This window comes from Phoxinus phoxinus (assembly GCF_949152265.1).
Source record: "Phoxinus phoxinus genome assembly, chromosome: 6".
Classification (NCBI taxonomy): Eukaryota; Metazoa; Chordata; class Actinopteri; order Cypriniformes; family Leuciscidae; genus Phoxinus; species Phoxinus phoxinus.
The window spans coordinates 39,322,305-39,339,326 of record NC_136881.1 but is presented as its reverse complement, the minus strand read 5'-3'; the positions used below and the strand labels follow the sequence as shown (position 1 = coordinate 39,339,326).

Genomic DNA, 17,022 nt, shown 5'->3' with positions numbered 1-17,022 from the left:
TCTTAAAATTAACATCTCACCGTTTTTTTTTTTTTTTTTACCTAAAAGCATTTATTTTTAATCAAGTAGAAAATGCCTAAATAAAACCTTGTTCAGATTTTTTTTTTTTTTTTTATAAAACGTGGATTAAAAATGAAAATGCAGAGCTGGCTTGTCTGACCATCATTGTTCATTTATTTTGCTACACAACAGAAAAAGCATCCTCTCTTTCTCTTTGCATAAACGGGCCGAAGGTTCACAGTAAGAAATGGAAGCTCATGGCGAAGGATCATGTGAGGAAGCTCTGGCTCTTGGCAGTCACGTCATCAGGACTCGTTTCTGCTCTGACGGCGCGTTACATTACAAAGCATGAACGATTAGCACACTGTGAAATTAAGCAAATCATAAAAAAAAGTCATAAACAGTACCCGTGGTTTAAGATGGCAGTGTCTGGGGTCAGATATCACACTGTCCTCTCATTAACAACTGATCCTAGTCTAAAACATGACTTCTCGTCAATAACTCCAGTAAAAGTGCTCATCCAGAATCATGGAAATGGAAGACTGTCATGTGCCGATCGGCAGCTACATCACATGGCGTTTTGAGTGAGATTGCATATTACAGTGACAGAAGCTTATGTGCGCGTTACCCAGAATGCTACAGCTAGTGTGGAAGCTTGTTTCTGCCACGGAATTTTATCTCGCAATTATGACATTTTTTCACCACAGAATTCTGAGTTTCCATCTCGGAATTCTGAGTTTCCATCTCGGAATTCTGAGTTTCCATCTCGCAGTTCTGACTTTTTTCTCTGAATTCTGAGTTTCCATCTCGCAGTTCTGACTTTTTTCTCTGAATTCTGAGTTTCCATCTCGTAGTTCTGACTTTTTTCCTCTTAGAATTCAGAGAAAAAAAGTCAGAACTGCGAGATGTAAACTCAGAATTCTGAAGAAAAAAAAAAGGGTCAAAATTCCGAGATGGAAACTCAGAATTCCAAGAGAAAAGTCAAAATTCAGAGTCAAAATTCTGACTTTACAAACTCATAATTCCGAGTTTACATCTTAAAATTCTGACTTTTTTTCTTGGAATTCTGAGTTTTCATCTTGGAATTTTTACTCTTTTTTTCAGACTTTTTTCTCTGAAGTTTACATCTTAAAATTCTGACTTTACATCTCACAATTCTGAGTTTTATTCTTGGAATTATGAGTTTAAATATCGCAATTCTGACTTTTTTCTCTAAATTCTGAGTTTACATCTTAAAATTCTGACTTTATATCTTACAATTCTGAGTTTTATTCGTGGAATTCTGAGTTTACATCTTGCAATTCTGACTATTTCCTCAGAATTTTGGGTTTTACCTCCCAATTCTTACTTTAAATCTCGCATTTCTGGCTATTTTTCTCAGAATTGCAAGAGAAAATAGTCAGAATTGTAAAAATAAAAAGACGTGATTACCTTTTTAATTTTTTTATCCTGTGGTGGAAACAAGCTTCCATAGCTAGTGACTCGGGATGTGCAAGAACTGCAGGTTTGTGAAGGTGCCGGAGGGTAACATCTATCCAGATGACTGAGGTAATGCTCACAGCTGATGTGTCTTGTGGAGGCAGTTCATGTCGGTGTGTTTCTGTTTGGCGATGCTGAGCGGTCAGCGTGTCTGTTCAGCGGGCGTCAGTATGAAGGCGTCACACGTGGGCGAGTGAGTGCGTGTGGACGGGTGAATGTTACAGTGCGTGTGTGTGTGTGTGTGTGAATCATCGTCCACTGCTGCTGGTTGTGCTGCTTCCTGAGCTTGAGCCGCTGGAACCACGATCCTCATACACACTGATCTCAATCTAACACACTCGGGTTAAGAGAAAACCCCACACAGCATTAAACAACCTTACATGCGCAAACTACTGGATAAAGAAATAACTTTACACATACATTCTCAGACTAGACTACCTATCATGAATATGATCAAAACTGGTGTCCAATTTGTAATATACTATTATAGTTTTTGCTTTTCTTTTATTTTTAAAGGTTTATCAATTTTGTTGTGTTTTTTGGTTTTGTTATTAGGTTTTGTCTATGTAGTATTATATTTGTTTATATTTTATTTAGTTTGTTATTTTAGTACTTGAACTTAAACTAAATGAAAATGAGAAATGTCCCTTCCCCCATTTTTTTTTTTTCAAGTAATGAAAATGTTTTTTTTAATGGTTAGTTAATGATAAACGTTGTCCAATTAAAATAAAGGCACAAAAATAGCTTATTCGACATTCAACATAATCTGTTGAATTTATTATTAATGTACAGAAAAATACAAATAAAATAAAATCTTAGTAAAGAACTTAATTTGATAAAAAATAATATTTAGTTTATTTGAAATTCAACTATTTGTGGAATTGATATTCAATTTAAAACAAAAACATTACTTACTGTATTCCACATTTTGTTCACAATCTTGTCTACAGGGTTGCATTAATTGAAAACCTCATACAAAATGAAAATAAAATAAGAGAGTTCATGAAATATTTAGTTTGAGCTCATAAGGTGGACTAACAAGAGTTTCTGAAGAATAAGCACTTTCCACTGACCATTTGTTCACACACACACACACACACACACACACACACACACACACACACACACACACACACACACACACACACACACACACACACACACAGTAGTTTCTAGACTGTAAGGATACGACCCTCATGCCTCTCTCTAAAGGGTCTGTGATGAGGAGACCTCTAGGAGCGTAGATCTTCTCGTTCTGCTCCTGAATGTAGCGCGAGATCTTCTTCAGCACCTGCACACACACACATAACCACGCTTTAGACTGTCAGACTCATTTATATTCTCCATATTCTGCAAAAACAACATGTGAAGTAACCAATGACTGTTAGCTTTCGTTTTACGTGTCATTTCGGGTGGGTTTATCTGGAACTGATAACCAGTGTTGTGCCAGTTCATACTTAAAAAGAACTAGATCGAAGTTCAGTTCACACAGATGATAATTAACTAGTTCATGTCCATTTTTTTTTTTTTTTTTAAATGAACTAAGTTCACATATCTAAAAATTAACTAGTTCACGTTCATTTGTTAAATTCTTTTTAAGATAGGCCACTATCTTACTCAACAGAACAACAGATTTACCATCCATTACCAATTGGTTAATGAAAAATTTATTCAAATTAAGATACAATTTATACAAAACAAAATTCACTTTAAAGAAAGGCTTTCTAAAACAACTTCAACTTCAAGGGTCAAAATCATGTCTGACCCGCTCCATGTCTCATATTGCGCATCCTATCTTACTCGGTCGTGCTGTTCACTTTTCATAAATCAACATAAATGGGAAAAAAAAAAAACATTATAATATTTTAACAAATATGAAACGCACTTTTTTTAATGGCTACAACAGTATAGTAGGCCTACATATCCTACTCTCTAATTGTACAAATTTCTTCACATTAATTTAATTCTGAATTTTGCATACACAATTTGAAAGGCATTTGTTCAAATCAAGTTCACGGATAATTGTGCGTGCATTTATAAGCCTAATCATTATGATACTAAAATCCTAACAAATAGGCTATGCTATGTACAAAAAAATCAGATGAGCCCATAATATGAACGGTTAAGCATTTTCCTCCCATAGAAAACCATTAGGCTATAAGAACGCTTAATGTGGCTTAATGCAGATTAGAATGTCCCCTTATTATGTCGAAATAACGAGATATCGATACTAGGCTACTGTGTCCACCGTGGTCTCCTTTTTGATCAGCGGAACCGATTTTTGCTTGTTTGGGATCTGACTGTCCAGCGTATTTGAAAAAGTTAAGCAAACTTTCCTGTCTTTTCCCCTGAGTGAAACGATCGAGGCTAACAGCAATCTCAACTCGTACAACAAGCGCGCAAGTCATGTGTCACAAACATTGAACACTACACAAACAGTAATTCATTTTTTTTTCATTTAGCCAATTAATTTTAGTGACACAGGAGGTGCCGGATCCAATAAAAAAGGTTCCGGATCCAATGTCGGAGGTGACGGAACATGTTCCTGCTCAAATTAAGCCCTGGTAAAACCTGACTTTTCAAATGAGCGTGAACGTGAACTGCGCGTGCTGCTCATTCCTGCCAGAGTGAGCGCCGCTCTCGTTCACGTTCATTGTATGAAAAGTGATTCTTTCAGTTCAGCGTTCGGCGAAAATATGAACATCGTTCAGTGAACAACACTGCTGATAACATACCTTCTCATAGCGCGTCTCGATGCACAGGAATATGAGGTAAACCGTGAGACAGGCCAGACAGCCCTCGAGGTACGACTGGCCTCCGATCTTCTCCGCCTCTGCATAGTAATTATTCAGCGTCTTCACCGTGTCCTCAAACAGCGTCCTCTCAATCTGACCAATCGGATGCAAAGATGAGTCAGCCAATCAGAGAGCAGCATGAACTGAATCAAAAACTGAAAACACTTTGATCAGGTGCTGAAGTTATAAAAACACTCAATTCCATAATTGAGTGAATTAATAAATAGATTGTGAGAATGGCACTGAAAGCTTTACATGTTAAACGGTCTCTCCCTGCCATTTACTCAGCAAGTCTTTACTGGCTGTCTGTGACATGATCTTACACCTTTAAACAGCTCTTTTAGCAGCTCTATTAGCAGCTCATTATGTGTGTGTTGTGTGGAGTTTGCGCACTCAGCAGTGCTTTTGCTGAAGAGCAGAGTTTCTCTGAGTGAAGAGCCTTGTTGTCTTTTTGCTCCTTTTTACTTGCGTTGTCTCTCTTTTGTTCTGCCACACACACACACACACACCACGCGGCACACACACACACACCACGCGGCACGCACGCACACACACACTTACCCTGCTGTCTAACTCGGAGGGGAACTTGGTCTGGAACTTGCAGATGGTGCCATCAGTGTAGTCCCTCTGAATGAAGACCTTGTTGGCTAGAGATGCGCTGTGTCTCAACTCCTGAAGGTTATGAAACTACAGCAGAGGGATAGAGAAAGAGAGAGAGAGAGAGAGAGAGAGAGAGAGAGAGAGAGAGAGAGAGAGAGAGATGGAGAGAGAGAGAGGGAGAGAGAGAGAGAGAGAGAGAGATGGAGAGAGAGGGAGAGAGAGAGAGAGAGAGAGAGAGAGAGAGAGAGAGAGAGAGAGAGAGAGAGAGAGAGAGAGAGAGAGAGAGAGAGAGAGAGAGGGTTACAGTGCGCTACAGTCTGATCTAATCATAAATTACATTACCTTTGGCTGCTAGATGTTAAACAATCCATGAAAAATGGCTTGACGAATGCAGTTTTCTGTCCCCTGTTGTAGCATTTTCTATTGAAAACAGAAGTGTGGGCATGGAAATTAGCCACTAGTATTCAGTTACATCACTGCTATGAACTAACTTTCTAGTCAGTGGCATTAGATCTGTTGGTTTCAGAACTCTTTGCAGCGTAGTGCAGTGATGTCATCATTAGCACATCACTGCATAATTTAGAGCGTATTATGACATCAGGGCATTACTTGGAACTTAAGGGGTGTCATTGGGGTGTCATTGAGATAATGACATAAGTGATGTCATTATCTCAGAGTAGTGCAGTGATGTCATTATCTCAGAGTAGTGCAGTGATGTCATTATGTCAGAGTAGTGCAGTGATGTCATTATCTAAGAGTAGTGCAGTGATGTCATTATCTCAGAGTAGTGCAGTGATGTCATTATCTCAGAGTAGTGCAGTGATGCCATTATCTCAGAGTAGTGCAGTGATGCCATTATCTCAGAGTAGTGCAGTGATGTCATTACAGAGTAATGCAGTGATGTCATTATCTCAGAGTAATGCAGTGATGTCATTATCTCAGAGTATTGCAGTGATGCCATTATCTCAGAGTAGTGCAGTGATGTCATTATCTCAGAGTAGTGCAGTGATGTCATTATCTCAGAGTAGTGCAGTGATGTCATTATCTAAGAGTATTACTGTAGCGAGTAATGCAGTGATGTCATTATCTCAGAGTAGTGCAGTGATGTCATTATCTCAGAGTAGTGCAGTGATGTCATTATCTCAGAGTAGTGCAGTGATGTCATTATCTCAGAGTAGTGCAGTGATGTCATTATCTCAGAGTAGTGCAGTGATGTCATTATCTAAGAGTATTACTGTAGCGAGTAATGCAGTGATGTCATTATCTCAGAGTAGTGCAGTGATGCCATTATCTCAGAGTAGTGCAGTGATGCCATTATCTCAGAGTAGTGCAGTGATGCCATTATCTCAGAGTAGTGCAGTGATGTCATTACAGAGTAATGCAGTGATGTCATTACAGAGTAATGCAGTGATGTCATTGTCTCAGAGTAATGCAGTGATGTCATTATCTCAGAGTATTGCAGTGATGCCATTATCTCAGAGTAGTGCAGTGATGTCATTATCTCAGAGTAGTGCAGTGATGTCATTATCTCAGAGTAGTGCAGTGATGTCATTATCTAAGAGTATTACTGTAGCGAGTAATGCAGTGATGTCATTATCTCAGAGTAGTGCAGTGATGTCATTATCTCAGAGTAGTGCAGTGATGCCATTATCTCAGAGTAGTGCAGTGATGTCATTATCTCAGAGTAGTGCAGTGATGTCATTATCTCAGAGTAGTGCAGTGATGTCATTATCTCAGAGTAGTGCAGTGATGTCATTATCTAAGAGTATTACTGTAGCGAGTAATGCAGTGATGTCATTATCTCAGAGTAGTGCAGTGATGTCATTATCTCAGAGTAGTGCAGTGATGCCATTATCTCAGAGTAGTGCAGTGATGTCATTATCTCAGAGTAGTGCAGTGATGTCATTATCTCAGAGTAGTGCAGTGATGTCATTATCTAAGAGTATTACTGTAGCGAGTAATGCAGTGATGTCATTATCTCAGAGTAGTGCAGTGATGTCATTATCTCAGAGTAGTGCAGTGATGTCATTATCTCATAGAGTAGTGCAGTGATGTCATAGTTAGCTCAGCGCTGAATTACTCTAAGCTAATGATCATAAAACTCATAGAGTAATGCAGTCAGCGATGGCATCATTTGTTCATAAAGTAATGCAGTGATGCCGTCACTAATTTATAGATTAATCCAGTGATGACCTCATAATTGAATGGGCACTTCATTGCCAGTGTTGCACGGACACACACACACACACACGCACACACACACACACATCAGAGAGACTGGCCATCTGTCACTGCCAACACACTAACATCAGCATGAGCGGGTCCGTCCATCCCCCACACGTCCCCTGCCGTTACACCGCTGTCTCCTGCAGGGCCGATGTTGTTTTCACAAACCAGAATGATCAAACCTATAATGATGCACTGAACCTATACACCTAAACCTATACACTGGAAGGCTCTAATAAGAAACCACATTCCATGACAAACTGCACAGCATCAAACTACACAAACACTTTATTTTAAGGTGTCATTGTTACAGTGCAATTATATATTTAAGAGGTACTGAGTAATATTAAGCAACTACATGTTCTTACTATAGGGTTAGGGCTGTAAACGACTAATCGAATCCAAAATAAAAGTTTGTGTTTACATAATATGTGTGTGTATTGTGTATTATTATTTTGTATATATAAATACACACACATGCATGTATATATTTGAGAAATATTTGCATTTATATACTGCATATATATTTTTATATGATTTATATTATATATATATAAATTATTTAAATAGAACTGTTTTATATATAAATAACAAATTTTTCTTAAATATATACATGCATGTGTGTGTATTTATATATACAAAATAATTATACACAACACACACACATATATTATGTAAACACAAACTTCTATTTTTTTCTATATTAATCTAAACGATTAATATTTGTATTAATCGTTTACAGCCCTAGTTAGGTTTAGGTTGAGTTGCATGTAATTATGCATAATTTACTGGTATTACTACAGTAAGTACATGTAACATAAGGACACCGTAAAATAAAGTGTTATGTTATGTTTCTGCTATGACACCGACATATTAAACACAACATATTAAAGGCCATTAGCATGTTACTCTTTATCGGTGGACATCTAAAGGTCAGATGAAGATTATTCAGATAGCAGGGGAAGATATAATTACATGGCCAGTCCTGACAACCTGTTTATTTAAAAACTGCCTCTGTTTTAGTAGCAGGGCCTGCCAGTTCATGGCTCCTTCTCATATAGTAACAGGCTGAGACAGCACGCGCTGGTTCACACACACACACACACACACACACACACACACACACACACACACACACACACACACACACACACACACACACACACACACACACACACACAGAGAGAGTCTTGACAAGCAGCTATTCAATGCTGTGGACGGCCGCGGTAAATCTCTGGCACTGAACATTTGCACAGTTCTCAAGAATTATTGCACCGCTCAGATAAGAGGCATATCTGGTGTCAAATAAATGCACAACACCTCATTTACCTGTTGAACTCCCCGAAACACACTCAGAAGGACCCAGAACTAAAAGATGTTGGGAAAAGGTCTAATGCTACTTCAGTATATACCATTATGTGGAATAATTCATATACCACTGCATGATACATCAAAGAATACAGAGGTCAAGAATCACGTATGCATGATACAATTGATAAAATATTGTTTGTAATACCTTATTTTCGACATAAACCATGCTAGTACCATGGTTTTTGAAGGGCTTGCAGTTGGTACGTGAATATGCTAAACCATTCATGCGTTTTACCATCTGACACCACCACCACCACCACTGTACTGGTACGCCACTATGTACGGGTAAACCGAGACTTATCACGACTAAACGCTCTGGGCTGTTGTTACTAAATGCCTCATTAATAATGCATGCAAGCCGCTCTCGGTAACTGTCTCAGAAAGATGAGAGACAGTGTTACTGACTCCCGCGAGCACAACCGATCGATCGCGAGGAGACGATCATTTAACACACACACACACACACACACACACACACACACTCACCGCTGATACCAAAACCATCAAAACACAATCTAACCCGCCGATGTTGCCTGTACAGAGTGATTATTGATCGTAAACGTGAGGAGTGCATTTGTTGTCTGCACGCACGAGATTAAACAAAGAGATCTCGCGCTCGAAACACACTATCACGCGCGCGTTCAAGGTTACGCGCCGGGACAACGGACACACATTCTGACTCCTAAATAAACCTCAGAATAACTTGTGAAATCACATTTAAATCCCCAAAACCACAGGAAATCACCACAGGAAATCCCGTATCGCCAGTTTTAAACCACTTTTAAAGAGGGAAATAAAAATAAAACCCTTACAGACTCGTGACAGTACGGGAGTTTTGTTCGGTCCGTCGCTGTCCGCGGTGCTGAAATCATTCCTGAACCGGTCACCGACGAGAGACACTCACAAACACGATATCTGCCTATATATTTTCGCCAAAAGAGCTTAACGACCCGCGGACAGTCGCTTTTATCCTCTTTGATGTCCAGCTGCGCGCTCGGCCACGTCACAGCACGCGCTGATTTAAATACGGCACCGGATCCTTCCGACTGTACAGTTTACACACACACACACACACACACACGCCTTTGTCATCTCGACTCATGAATGATGAATGAACACAATGCTTTAAGAACACACTTTCTGTCACGGGTCTGATCTAAGCAACAGCATCTCAGACAATCTGAACACCCTCTGTCAAAACAGCTAGAGGTCCAAATATGTGAAAGCACTTCTGTTTTGCACTCTTTAATAAATCATTGACCATTATACAAAACCGACATATTAACATGAATTACAAAATGTCTTAGGAACAATGCTTTGATAACAGCAGCACTCGATCTGACCTGAACAAAACCTAATGTCAACATTACTAAGTCACATGTAACAAGTCTCTGTGAACGCGCCCTTTAAAATGGTGGTAACATAGTATAGTCAGTCCTAATAAATAACATTTGACTGAAATAAAAAACTATTAAGTTATTTTAGATTACCACATGATGACATTATCTATCTATCTATCTATCTATCTATCTATCTATCTATCTATCTATCTATCTATCTATCTATCGCGCTCCACTTGTGGCTGGCCATGTCTAGCGTTTAGTGTACACTGTGTATGTATGTTTAGTTTAGTAATCATAATCACAACCGATCAAGGTTTTAAAAAGCGACGCGTAAAAACAGAGACGGCTATTCGCGTTTGCCTGTAACGTCACGTGATCTCCAACCCAGATTAAAATCATCAAAATGACGCCGATTCAGAAGGTATCTTACAAAACCGGTTCTAGTGAACGCAGCTGGTGCAAGAATGAGGTTATACGAGGCAGTTTCTCACCTCTGTGGCCATGTTGCCATGCGAGGGCGCGATCGCGGTGCCTGTGTCCCGGTGCTGAAGCGGGTTGTTCACGGGAATAAACGGTTGCGCTCGGGGATAAAAAAAGGGGGCGGAGCCGGAAACAATCACACATTGTGATGACGCGCCGGGGGGAGGAGCAACGGACTGAGACGCCGCTCAGATTCAATTATTAGGGTTTAATCAGTCAAATAATGTTAATATCTAACCGCCTCAAATTATGTTTATATCTAACATCCTCTTCAGAAATCAAATCACAAATATTACAATATAAACTTGTCAGAGTTCACTAACAGACGCTCACGAGGAGAAGTGGCGTTCGCCTGAGGAGGTAACCATAGAAACAGTGCCATTAATTGCGTCTTTTAAAATAAATGGCGGTTAGATAACTGTGCAAAAGGCGGCAAAACACTGTTTTGTTTTCGCGAGAAGAACCTCAACAACTTTTAGGATTAGGCAAAACTCCACACAGCAAAACTTATATTGAGATTTTTTATTATTAACAGTAGATTCAACCGAGGAAACAAATTGTGTTGTATTATGGATAACTTACCCAGCAAGATTTGAATTTATGTTTAAAAAGCAGTAGTAGGACATTCATAGCTCTATAACCGTTAATACTCTGGTTTTACATTCAACCATGGCTTAAAAACAATCCGACGGAAAAACAATGACACGAACATAGCTCATTCTCTCAATAACAATGTGAAGAGGAGAATTATTGAAGAGAAGTTATTTGCTGATAGACTAATATGGTAGCATTATTTTGATTATTATAAGTGGTTACTGAGGATTTCCCAAAAAACAAATATACATTTATAAATTACAATTTTTTCCAGATAAAAAAAAAACACAAATAAATTATATAATCAACAATCATAGATTAAAGCAGTTAAGCAGCAGAAGGTTTACGAATCGTAACATGAGTTAAGTCAACAGGTTTATGAGCAAAATAACATTTATTTTCTTCATAAACCATTGATATTAACTCAACTAATCAGATTTGACAGTACATGAAACAAAATGCTCAGATCCATTGCTTTTGCAATCCAATGCAATAATAAAATTACCAACAACATTTACATGGTCATCATGTTTTCCTCTATAGGAAAATGTGATGTAATAGATGAACAGGGTCCTGGATATTAACCTGATTTCCCACCAGGGCTCAAGTTCTGGAAAGTGACGTTATAACAAGGGTTGATGAAACTACAGCATCTGATATCACAGCAAGGTGAGGTCCAAGTAAACCAACCAACCTTGATATATTAGAGTTGACCGGGGAAAGCAGCATATTCCAAAGAAAAAGTCACAATTTAACGCAAAGGTAAGGGGTCACGAATTGTGAACAGACAAAATAAAACTCTGAGGAAGCTCAGGAAGAGTGTTGAAGAAACCGAAAGGGTAACATAAATGTTGGTTCTCCGTGTGAAATGCTCAACATAGACCGAAGGACCTGAAGCAGCCATCTTGTGGTCCAACCCCTAGTTTCTCTCATAGGATTGCAACGGTGAAATATTTTTTCAGGATGATGACCAATCCTACTTGGTGCTGAGGAAAGTATTGCACATAGAACAAACGAACACAGTCTCTCTTTGGGCTTCAGGAGCTAAAGATTCAGAGAAAGAAAAAGCACAGAGTGTAAAATCGTCTTAAATAAAACATTCTTTGCCAAATTCACATGTTCCACTCGTACCTGTGGCTCCCATGCTGGACTTGAACACTTTATACGAGCAACAGCGGGAACAACAACTGGCACCACAGTTACTGCAGTTTCTCTAGAAAAATAAATTGGTTATCGGTGAAACGACTTCACACACAGTTGACCTGGGAAAGCATGTTCAACAGAGCGAGGATCAGAAGACATACCCTTTTCTTTAAAACAGAAAACGCTGAGCTGCACTGGAAACAGTTTCCTGAGGAAGGACAAAAGACAATCGGTTATAACGAGAGGCACAGTCATGTAAAGAAGAAACGACACCCTTTTGAACTCTATGGTTTTACGCACGAGGACATAAAGTATCATCTGGTCCTAGGCAGGTCTTAAAATTAGGTAAATACAACAACACATGACATATTACGAATCAATGTGAGGCCATCTGTCCCGACAGCTAAAGCTTGGCCAAAATGGGGTCATGCAACAGGACAATGATCCCAAGAACACCAGAAAACATACAACAGAAGGTCTGAAAAAGAAAATAAGGTGTAGCAAATTCAGACCTAAACCTGATTGAAATGCTGTGGCGGGACCTTGAGAAATGCTGTGCGTAAACAAATGACCGCAAACCTCAATGAACTGAAGCAACGTTCTACAAGCTTTTAAATCATAGGGTGTACTTAGTTGTTCACACATGGCTTCTCAATTTCAGCTTTATTTTTGTTAAATATATATTGACAGTGTAATATGCCATGTCTTGTTGTTCATCTGAGGTTATATTTACTTAAAGGGGTGGTAAAATGCCTTTTCATAAGATGTAAAATAAATTTCTGATGTCCCCAGAGTGTGTGTGTGAAGTTTTAGCACAAAATACCCCACAGATATTTTTATATAGCATATTAAAGTTGTCACTTATTGAGGGTTTGCATAAACGCACCGTTTTGTGTCTGTCCCTTTAAATGCAAATGAGCTACTGCAGAGGGCGGGGTTCCAAGAGCTCGCAGACACACTCTAAAATTACAGAAACTAACCTCCCGGGTTAGTGACATCACCAACCCTAAAATGTACATAAACCCCACCCCCGGGAACGCGATTTATAGATTATCATGACAGAATATACTAATCAATGACTAGAAGATAGTTAACTCCACATCGGCAACATAAATTCATCAATTAACCATTGAGAAACATCCTGTTGCTTCTACATGTTGTCACTTTTTCTTGAGTCTCTCCATCATTGTCTGACTCCGGTTTAAACATAAAAGGCTAAAAGTTTTTGAAATGTTCAGTGCATGTGTGTGTGAGGTAAAAAAAACAGGAGCTGTTGAAGCTCCACCCCCTGTGCCGCGAGCAGCAGCTCATTTGCATTTAAAGGGACAGACACAAAAACGGTGCGTTTTTGCTCACCCTCAAAAAGTGACAATTTTAATATGCTATATAAAAATATCTGTGCGTTATTTTGAGCTAAAACTTCACATACACACTCTGTTGACATCAGAGACTTATTTTACATCTTGTGAAAAGGGCATTATACCAGCCCTTTAAGATCTACTAACGTCCAGATGATATTATATCCTGATACGTAAAACCATACAATTCAAAAGGGTGTACTTTCTTTTTCACATGACTGAATAATAAAGAAGGTGAAAAACCAAGTATAAAGAGATCCATAGTAACCGGTGGCGTTGGTAGGGACCCGCTTGCGCAGTTTTTCAGTAAGTTTGGACACTTTACTGCGAATGGGCTCGTTTCTGCTCAACAACCCGTTATCAGAGATGGTGTCAAACTCAGGAACAACAGAAGACACGTCCTCGTCATCCTACCGGGAATAAGCACATATACACGGAGATAAATGAATCATATTCAACTTCTGTAGAGATGAGAAGAGACAGATCCAAACCCATTAGCTCTCATGCTCAGCTCAACACCAAAAGATCTTCCACGTCACCTTCGCATGACAAAACCTGCACACAACCTTTTAAAATACCAGACACTGACATATGTGGGTCAATGATGTTCATTTTTCACCAGACTGATTAGTTCATTAAATAATCATCTGAATACACATATTTTACAATGAGCATTCTTTAAATTTATTATATATTTTTTGTTTGTTGGTCAAAAAAAGTCTTTAAACAGTCACTCAGGTTTAAAATTTTAAATTGACAGTTCACCTAATAATGAAAATTGTCATTTGATTACTCTCGCTCATGTCGTTCCAAACCCGTAAGACTTCCGTTCATCTTCAAACACAAATGAAGATCTTTTTAATGAAATCTGAGAGATTTCTGTCCCTCCATTGACAGTCTGCACAACTACCAATTTCAAGCCCCATAAAGATAGTAAAGACATCATTAAATTATTTTTTTATGTAGCGACACGAGTGCTTTGTGCAAAACACATAATTTTCTCTTTATTTACAAAATATTCATCTCCAAACACGCGTGAGGTTAAACCACTGGAGTCACAGGGATTACTTTAATAATGTCTTTACTATCTTTCTGGGGCTTGAAACTGGTAGTTGCGTAGTCTGTCAATGGAGGGACAGAAAACTCTCAGATTTCATCAAAAATATCTTCATTTGTGCTCCGAAGATAAACAAAAGTCTTACGGGTTTGGAACAACACGAGGGTGAGTAATTAATGACATAATTTACATTTTTAGGTGAACTATCCCTTTGAGTAAGTGATAAAAATATATTTAATCCAATTTGCCCTTTGTATTATTTGTACATTAAATAGCATGGCCCAAGAAAACATGGATTCATGATTCACAATATATTCAAAACATTAATTGAAAATGGTTCTGAAAACATATGAACATGTCACATGAGTTTTAAACCCGATGTGTCATTGACCCACATACATAAATCAGTGCCCTTTACTTTTGACGGCTCACTGTCCTCGTGTGAAGGTTTTCTCCCGGTGTTAGTTCTGTTCTGTATGTAGAGGGCTCTGGGTTTAGAGATCAGATTTACTCAAGTCATTACAAACAGATGAATCTGGAGCGGCACATGTGGCGACTTCTGTAAATCTGACCCCATGTTTGTTGCTGCCGAGCTTCACTTCCGATGACTGGCGGGAGGTCTCAGATTTCTGTGCCCTACAGCACTTAACGCCATTATGACACCACAAGCCCTCCAAATACAGGCTCTAGCGAAGGTTGGGCACGTTTCAGGTCAATTATTCAATTCAGATGCCAAATTGGACAAATTCGTGAATGCATTTAATTTGGAATACCTCTTAAATAGGCAATAAATCAGCCCAACTCCTCACTATGATTGTTAGTGGACATTCCCAAACATTTTCAGCATGAGTTTGAACCTCACAAAAGAAATAGTGTATTAATCATCCTTAATCTGAACCTGAAGAAAGTGTCACCGAGTAACCATTTCCTGTGACATCACTGTTAATAGAAGCCACCGAAATGAATAGAGGCAAGAGGGGGTGTGGTTAGAAGTCAGGACACCTAGAGATCATGATTGACAGGCGTGTGTATGGGCACCTTACGGGCTCTCCATCTCCGAATCTTTGGTAGCAAATAGGGTATACGCCACACCTACGTTCAAAACACGGGCCGGACAATTTTACAACAGTTATGACCCTTATTACAAAATACATTATTATTATTTAAAAAAGAATTAGGTCTGGATTTGTCATGTTTCATCAAGTCAACACTTGACCCATTAATTCTAACTCTTACTATTCTATTCTATTTATATTATATCAACTTATTTTTTTATTTATTAAAAAAAAACCTTGCTTAGTGTACTGTGTTAGACTAACTGGGACGTGTCACAGCACTTACATATTGTTTCTGTCATTGCTTCTATTGTTCTCCTTATTTGTAAGTCGCATTGGATAAAAGTGTCTGCTGAATTATTAAATATTTGAGTTTATGAGTTAAATGAGATGCATCTGAATTTAAATTCACAACTGAACACATAGTCAAGACATACAGGTGAATCTCACAAACACAATTCCAGGTAGGGCCGTAACGATTAATCGCGATTAATCGAAATCCAAAATAAAAGTTTGTGTTTACATAATATATGTGTGTGTATTGTGTATAATTATTTTGTGTATATATATACACACACAGGCATGCATGCACAAACTTTTATTTTGGATTTCGATTAATCGCGATTAATCGTTACAGCCCTAATTCCAGGTCACATTTCACCCCATATTAAAAATTAAATCAATTATGTTCTGCGTAAAGAAAATGAAGAATACATTAAAAAACACATAACAGTAAAGAGCGCATATTTATCAGGAAAATAATGTGAATAACTATTGGTCCTGGAAAAGCACATCATTTTTGTTTAGCTAAATATATATTTTATTTTTTGATTGTAATTTTAGGGTGAAGTACGACTCAGACATTTCTTGACAGGTTTTGTGAGATGCACCCTACAGTGGCAGACTAAAATCTAACAATCATACACTAATATCCACATCTTAAATACATAAACATGTGCACATGCATTCAGAGCATTTACATTGATGCAAAAACATGCGCACACACACAAAGACAGTTCAGTCCAGGATGTTTCTTCACTGGGTTAGAGCTACTGAGGACTTACTTAAATACGAAATGCTCTCAGTTACTCTATTACTTACCACTAAAGCCAGAGGAGATTCCTTAGAGAGCAGAGTACAGGTCAGAGGTCAGGCAGGTACACATACACAACTAATTCTGATTGGTTAGTGAGAAGACTAATATCTACACTTATGTTCATACACACACACAATATTTGCACACTGTCAATGTTAATGCTATAACTCTCCACACCACTAGAGGGAGCTACTTACCGGCAACACAAGCTGAGATTCCTTGAGTAGGCAAACAGCAGAAATGGGAGAACATGTCAGAAGCAGAAAACAGAAACAGAGAGATAGAAAGACAGACAGATAGATGTTTTCCTGACCTCTATGGCATCTTTAAACTCATTGTCAGACAGACAGACAGAGGATAGATAGATAGATAGATAGATAGATAGATAGATAGATAGATAGATAGATAGATAGATAGACACAGAC

The 17,022-nt window shown here is 38.5% G+C and overlaps 2 protein-coding genes across 17 annotated transcripts in view; both read right to left on the bottom strand.

Annotated features, from left to right (window-relative positions):
• Window positions 1–148: 148 nt before the first annotated feature.
• golga7ba (golgin A7 family, member Ba) lies at window positions 149–10,441 on the bottom strand. 2 transcript variants are annotated; one of them, XM_079616326.1, is made up of 5 exons: window positions 10,306–10,441; window positions 4,836–4,961; window positions 4,215–4,367; window positions 2,669–2,770; window positions 149–1,808 (listed from the first exon to the last, which is right to left on the bottom strand). In XM_079616326.1, the coding sequence occupies exons 1-5, from the start codon at window positions 10,315–10,317 to the stop codon at window positions 1,728–1,730; spliced, it is 474 nt and encodes a 157-aa protein (XP_079472452.1). In that variant the 5' UTR covers window positions 10,318–10,441; the 3' UTR covers window positions 149–1,727. The 2 variants fall into 2 exon arrangements, with proteins under 2 accessions (XP_079472452.1, XP_079472451.1); XM_079616325.1 differs by lacking the exon at window positions 10,306–10,441 and adding an exon at window positions 9,284–9,496 and having other exon boundaries at window positions 160–1,808.
• A 305-nt stretch (window positions 10,442–10,746) lies between these two features.
• The window catches only part of zfyve27 (zinc finger, FYVE domain containing 27), a 99,144-nt gene continuing 92,868 nt past the window's right edge, over window positions 10,747–17,022 (bottom strand). For 3 of the 15 annotated variants that reach the window (XM_079616301.1, XM_079616300.1, XM_079616293.1), the window contains 6 exons: window positions 16,795–16,815; window positions 16,603–16,623; window positions 13,658–13,799; window positions 12,193–12,239; window positions 12,020–12,101; window positions 10,803–11,932 (listed from right to left, as the gene is read on the bottom strand). In XM_079616301.1, the coding sequence (XP_079472427.1) occupies window positions 11,865–11,932; window positions 12,020–12,101; window positions 12,193–12,239; window positions 13,658–13,799; window positions 16,603–16,623; window positions 16,795–16,815 (381 nt within the window). In that variant the 3' untranslated portion in view covers window positions 10,803–11,864. Of the gene's footprint in view, window positions 11,933–12,019; window positions 12,102–12,192; window positions 12,240–13,657; window positions 13,800–15,484; window positions 15,539–16,602; window positions 16,624–16,794; window positions 16,816–17,022 lie in introns of all 15 variants that reach the window. The other 12 variants (XM_079616299.1, XM_079616292.1, XM_079616306.1 and 9 more) reach the window with 5 other exon arrangements.

What these genes read in the sequence shown, in the direction of transcription:
- golga7ba (XM_079616325.1), bottom strand. Translation starts at nt 9,343, where the DNA reads ATGATTTCAGCACCGCGGACAGCGACGGACCGAACAAAACTCCCGTAC. An exon ending in CCTCCGAGTTAGACAGCAGG is followed by an intron (nt 4,368 to 4,835) that starts GTAAGTGTGTGT and finishes CCGATTGGTCAG; the next exon opens with ATTGAGAGGACGCTGTTTGA. An exon ending in TCGAGACGCGCTATGAGAAG is followed by an intron (nt 2,771 to 4,214) that starts GTATGTTATCAG and finishes GTGTGTGTGCAG; the next exon opens with GTGCTGAAGAAGATCTCGCG.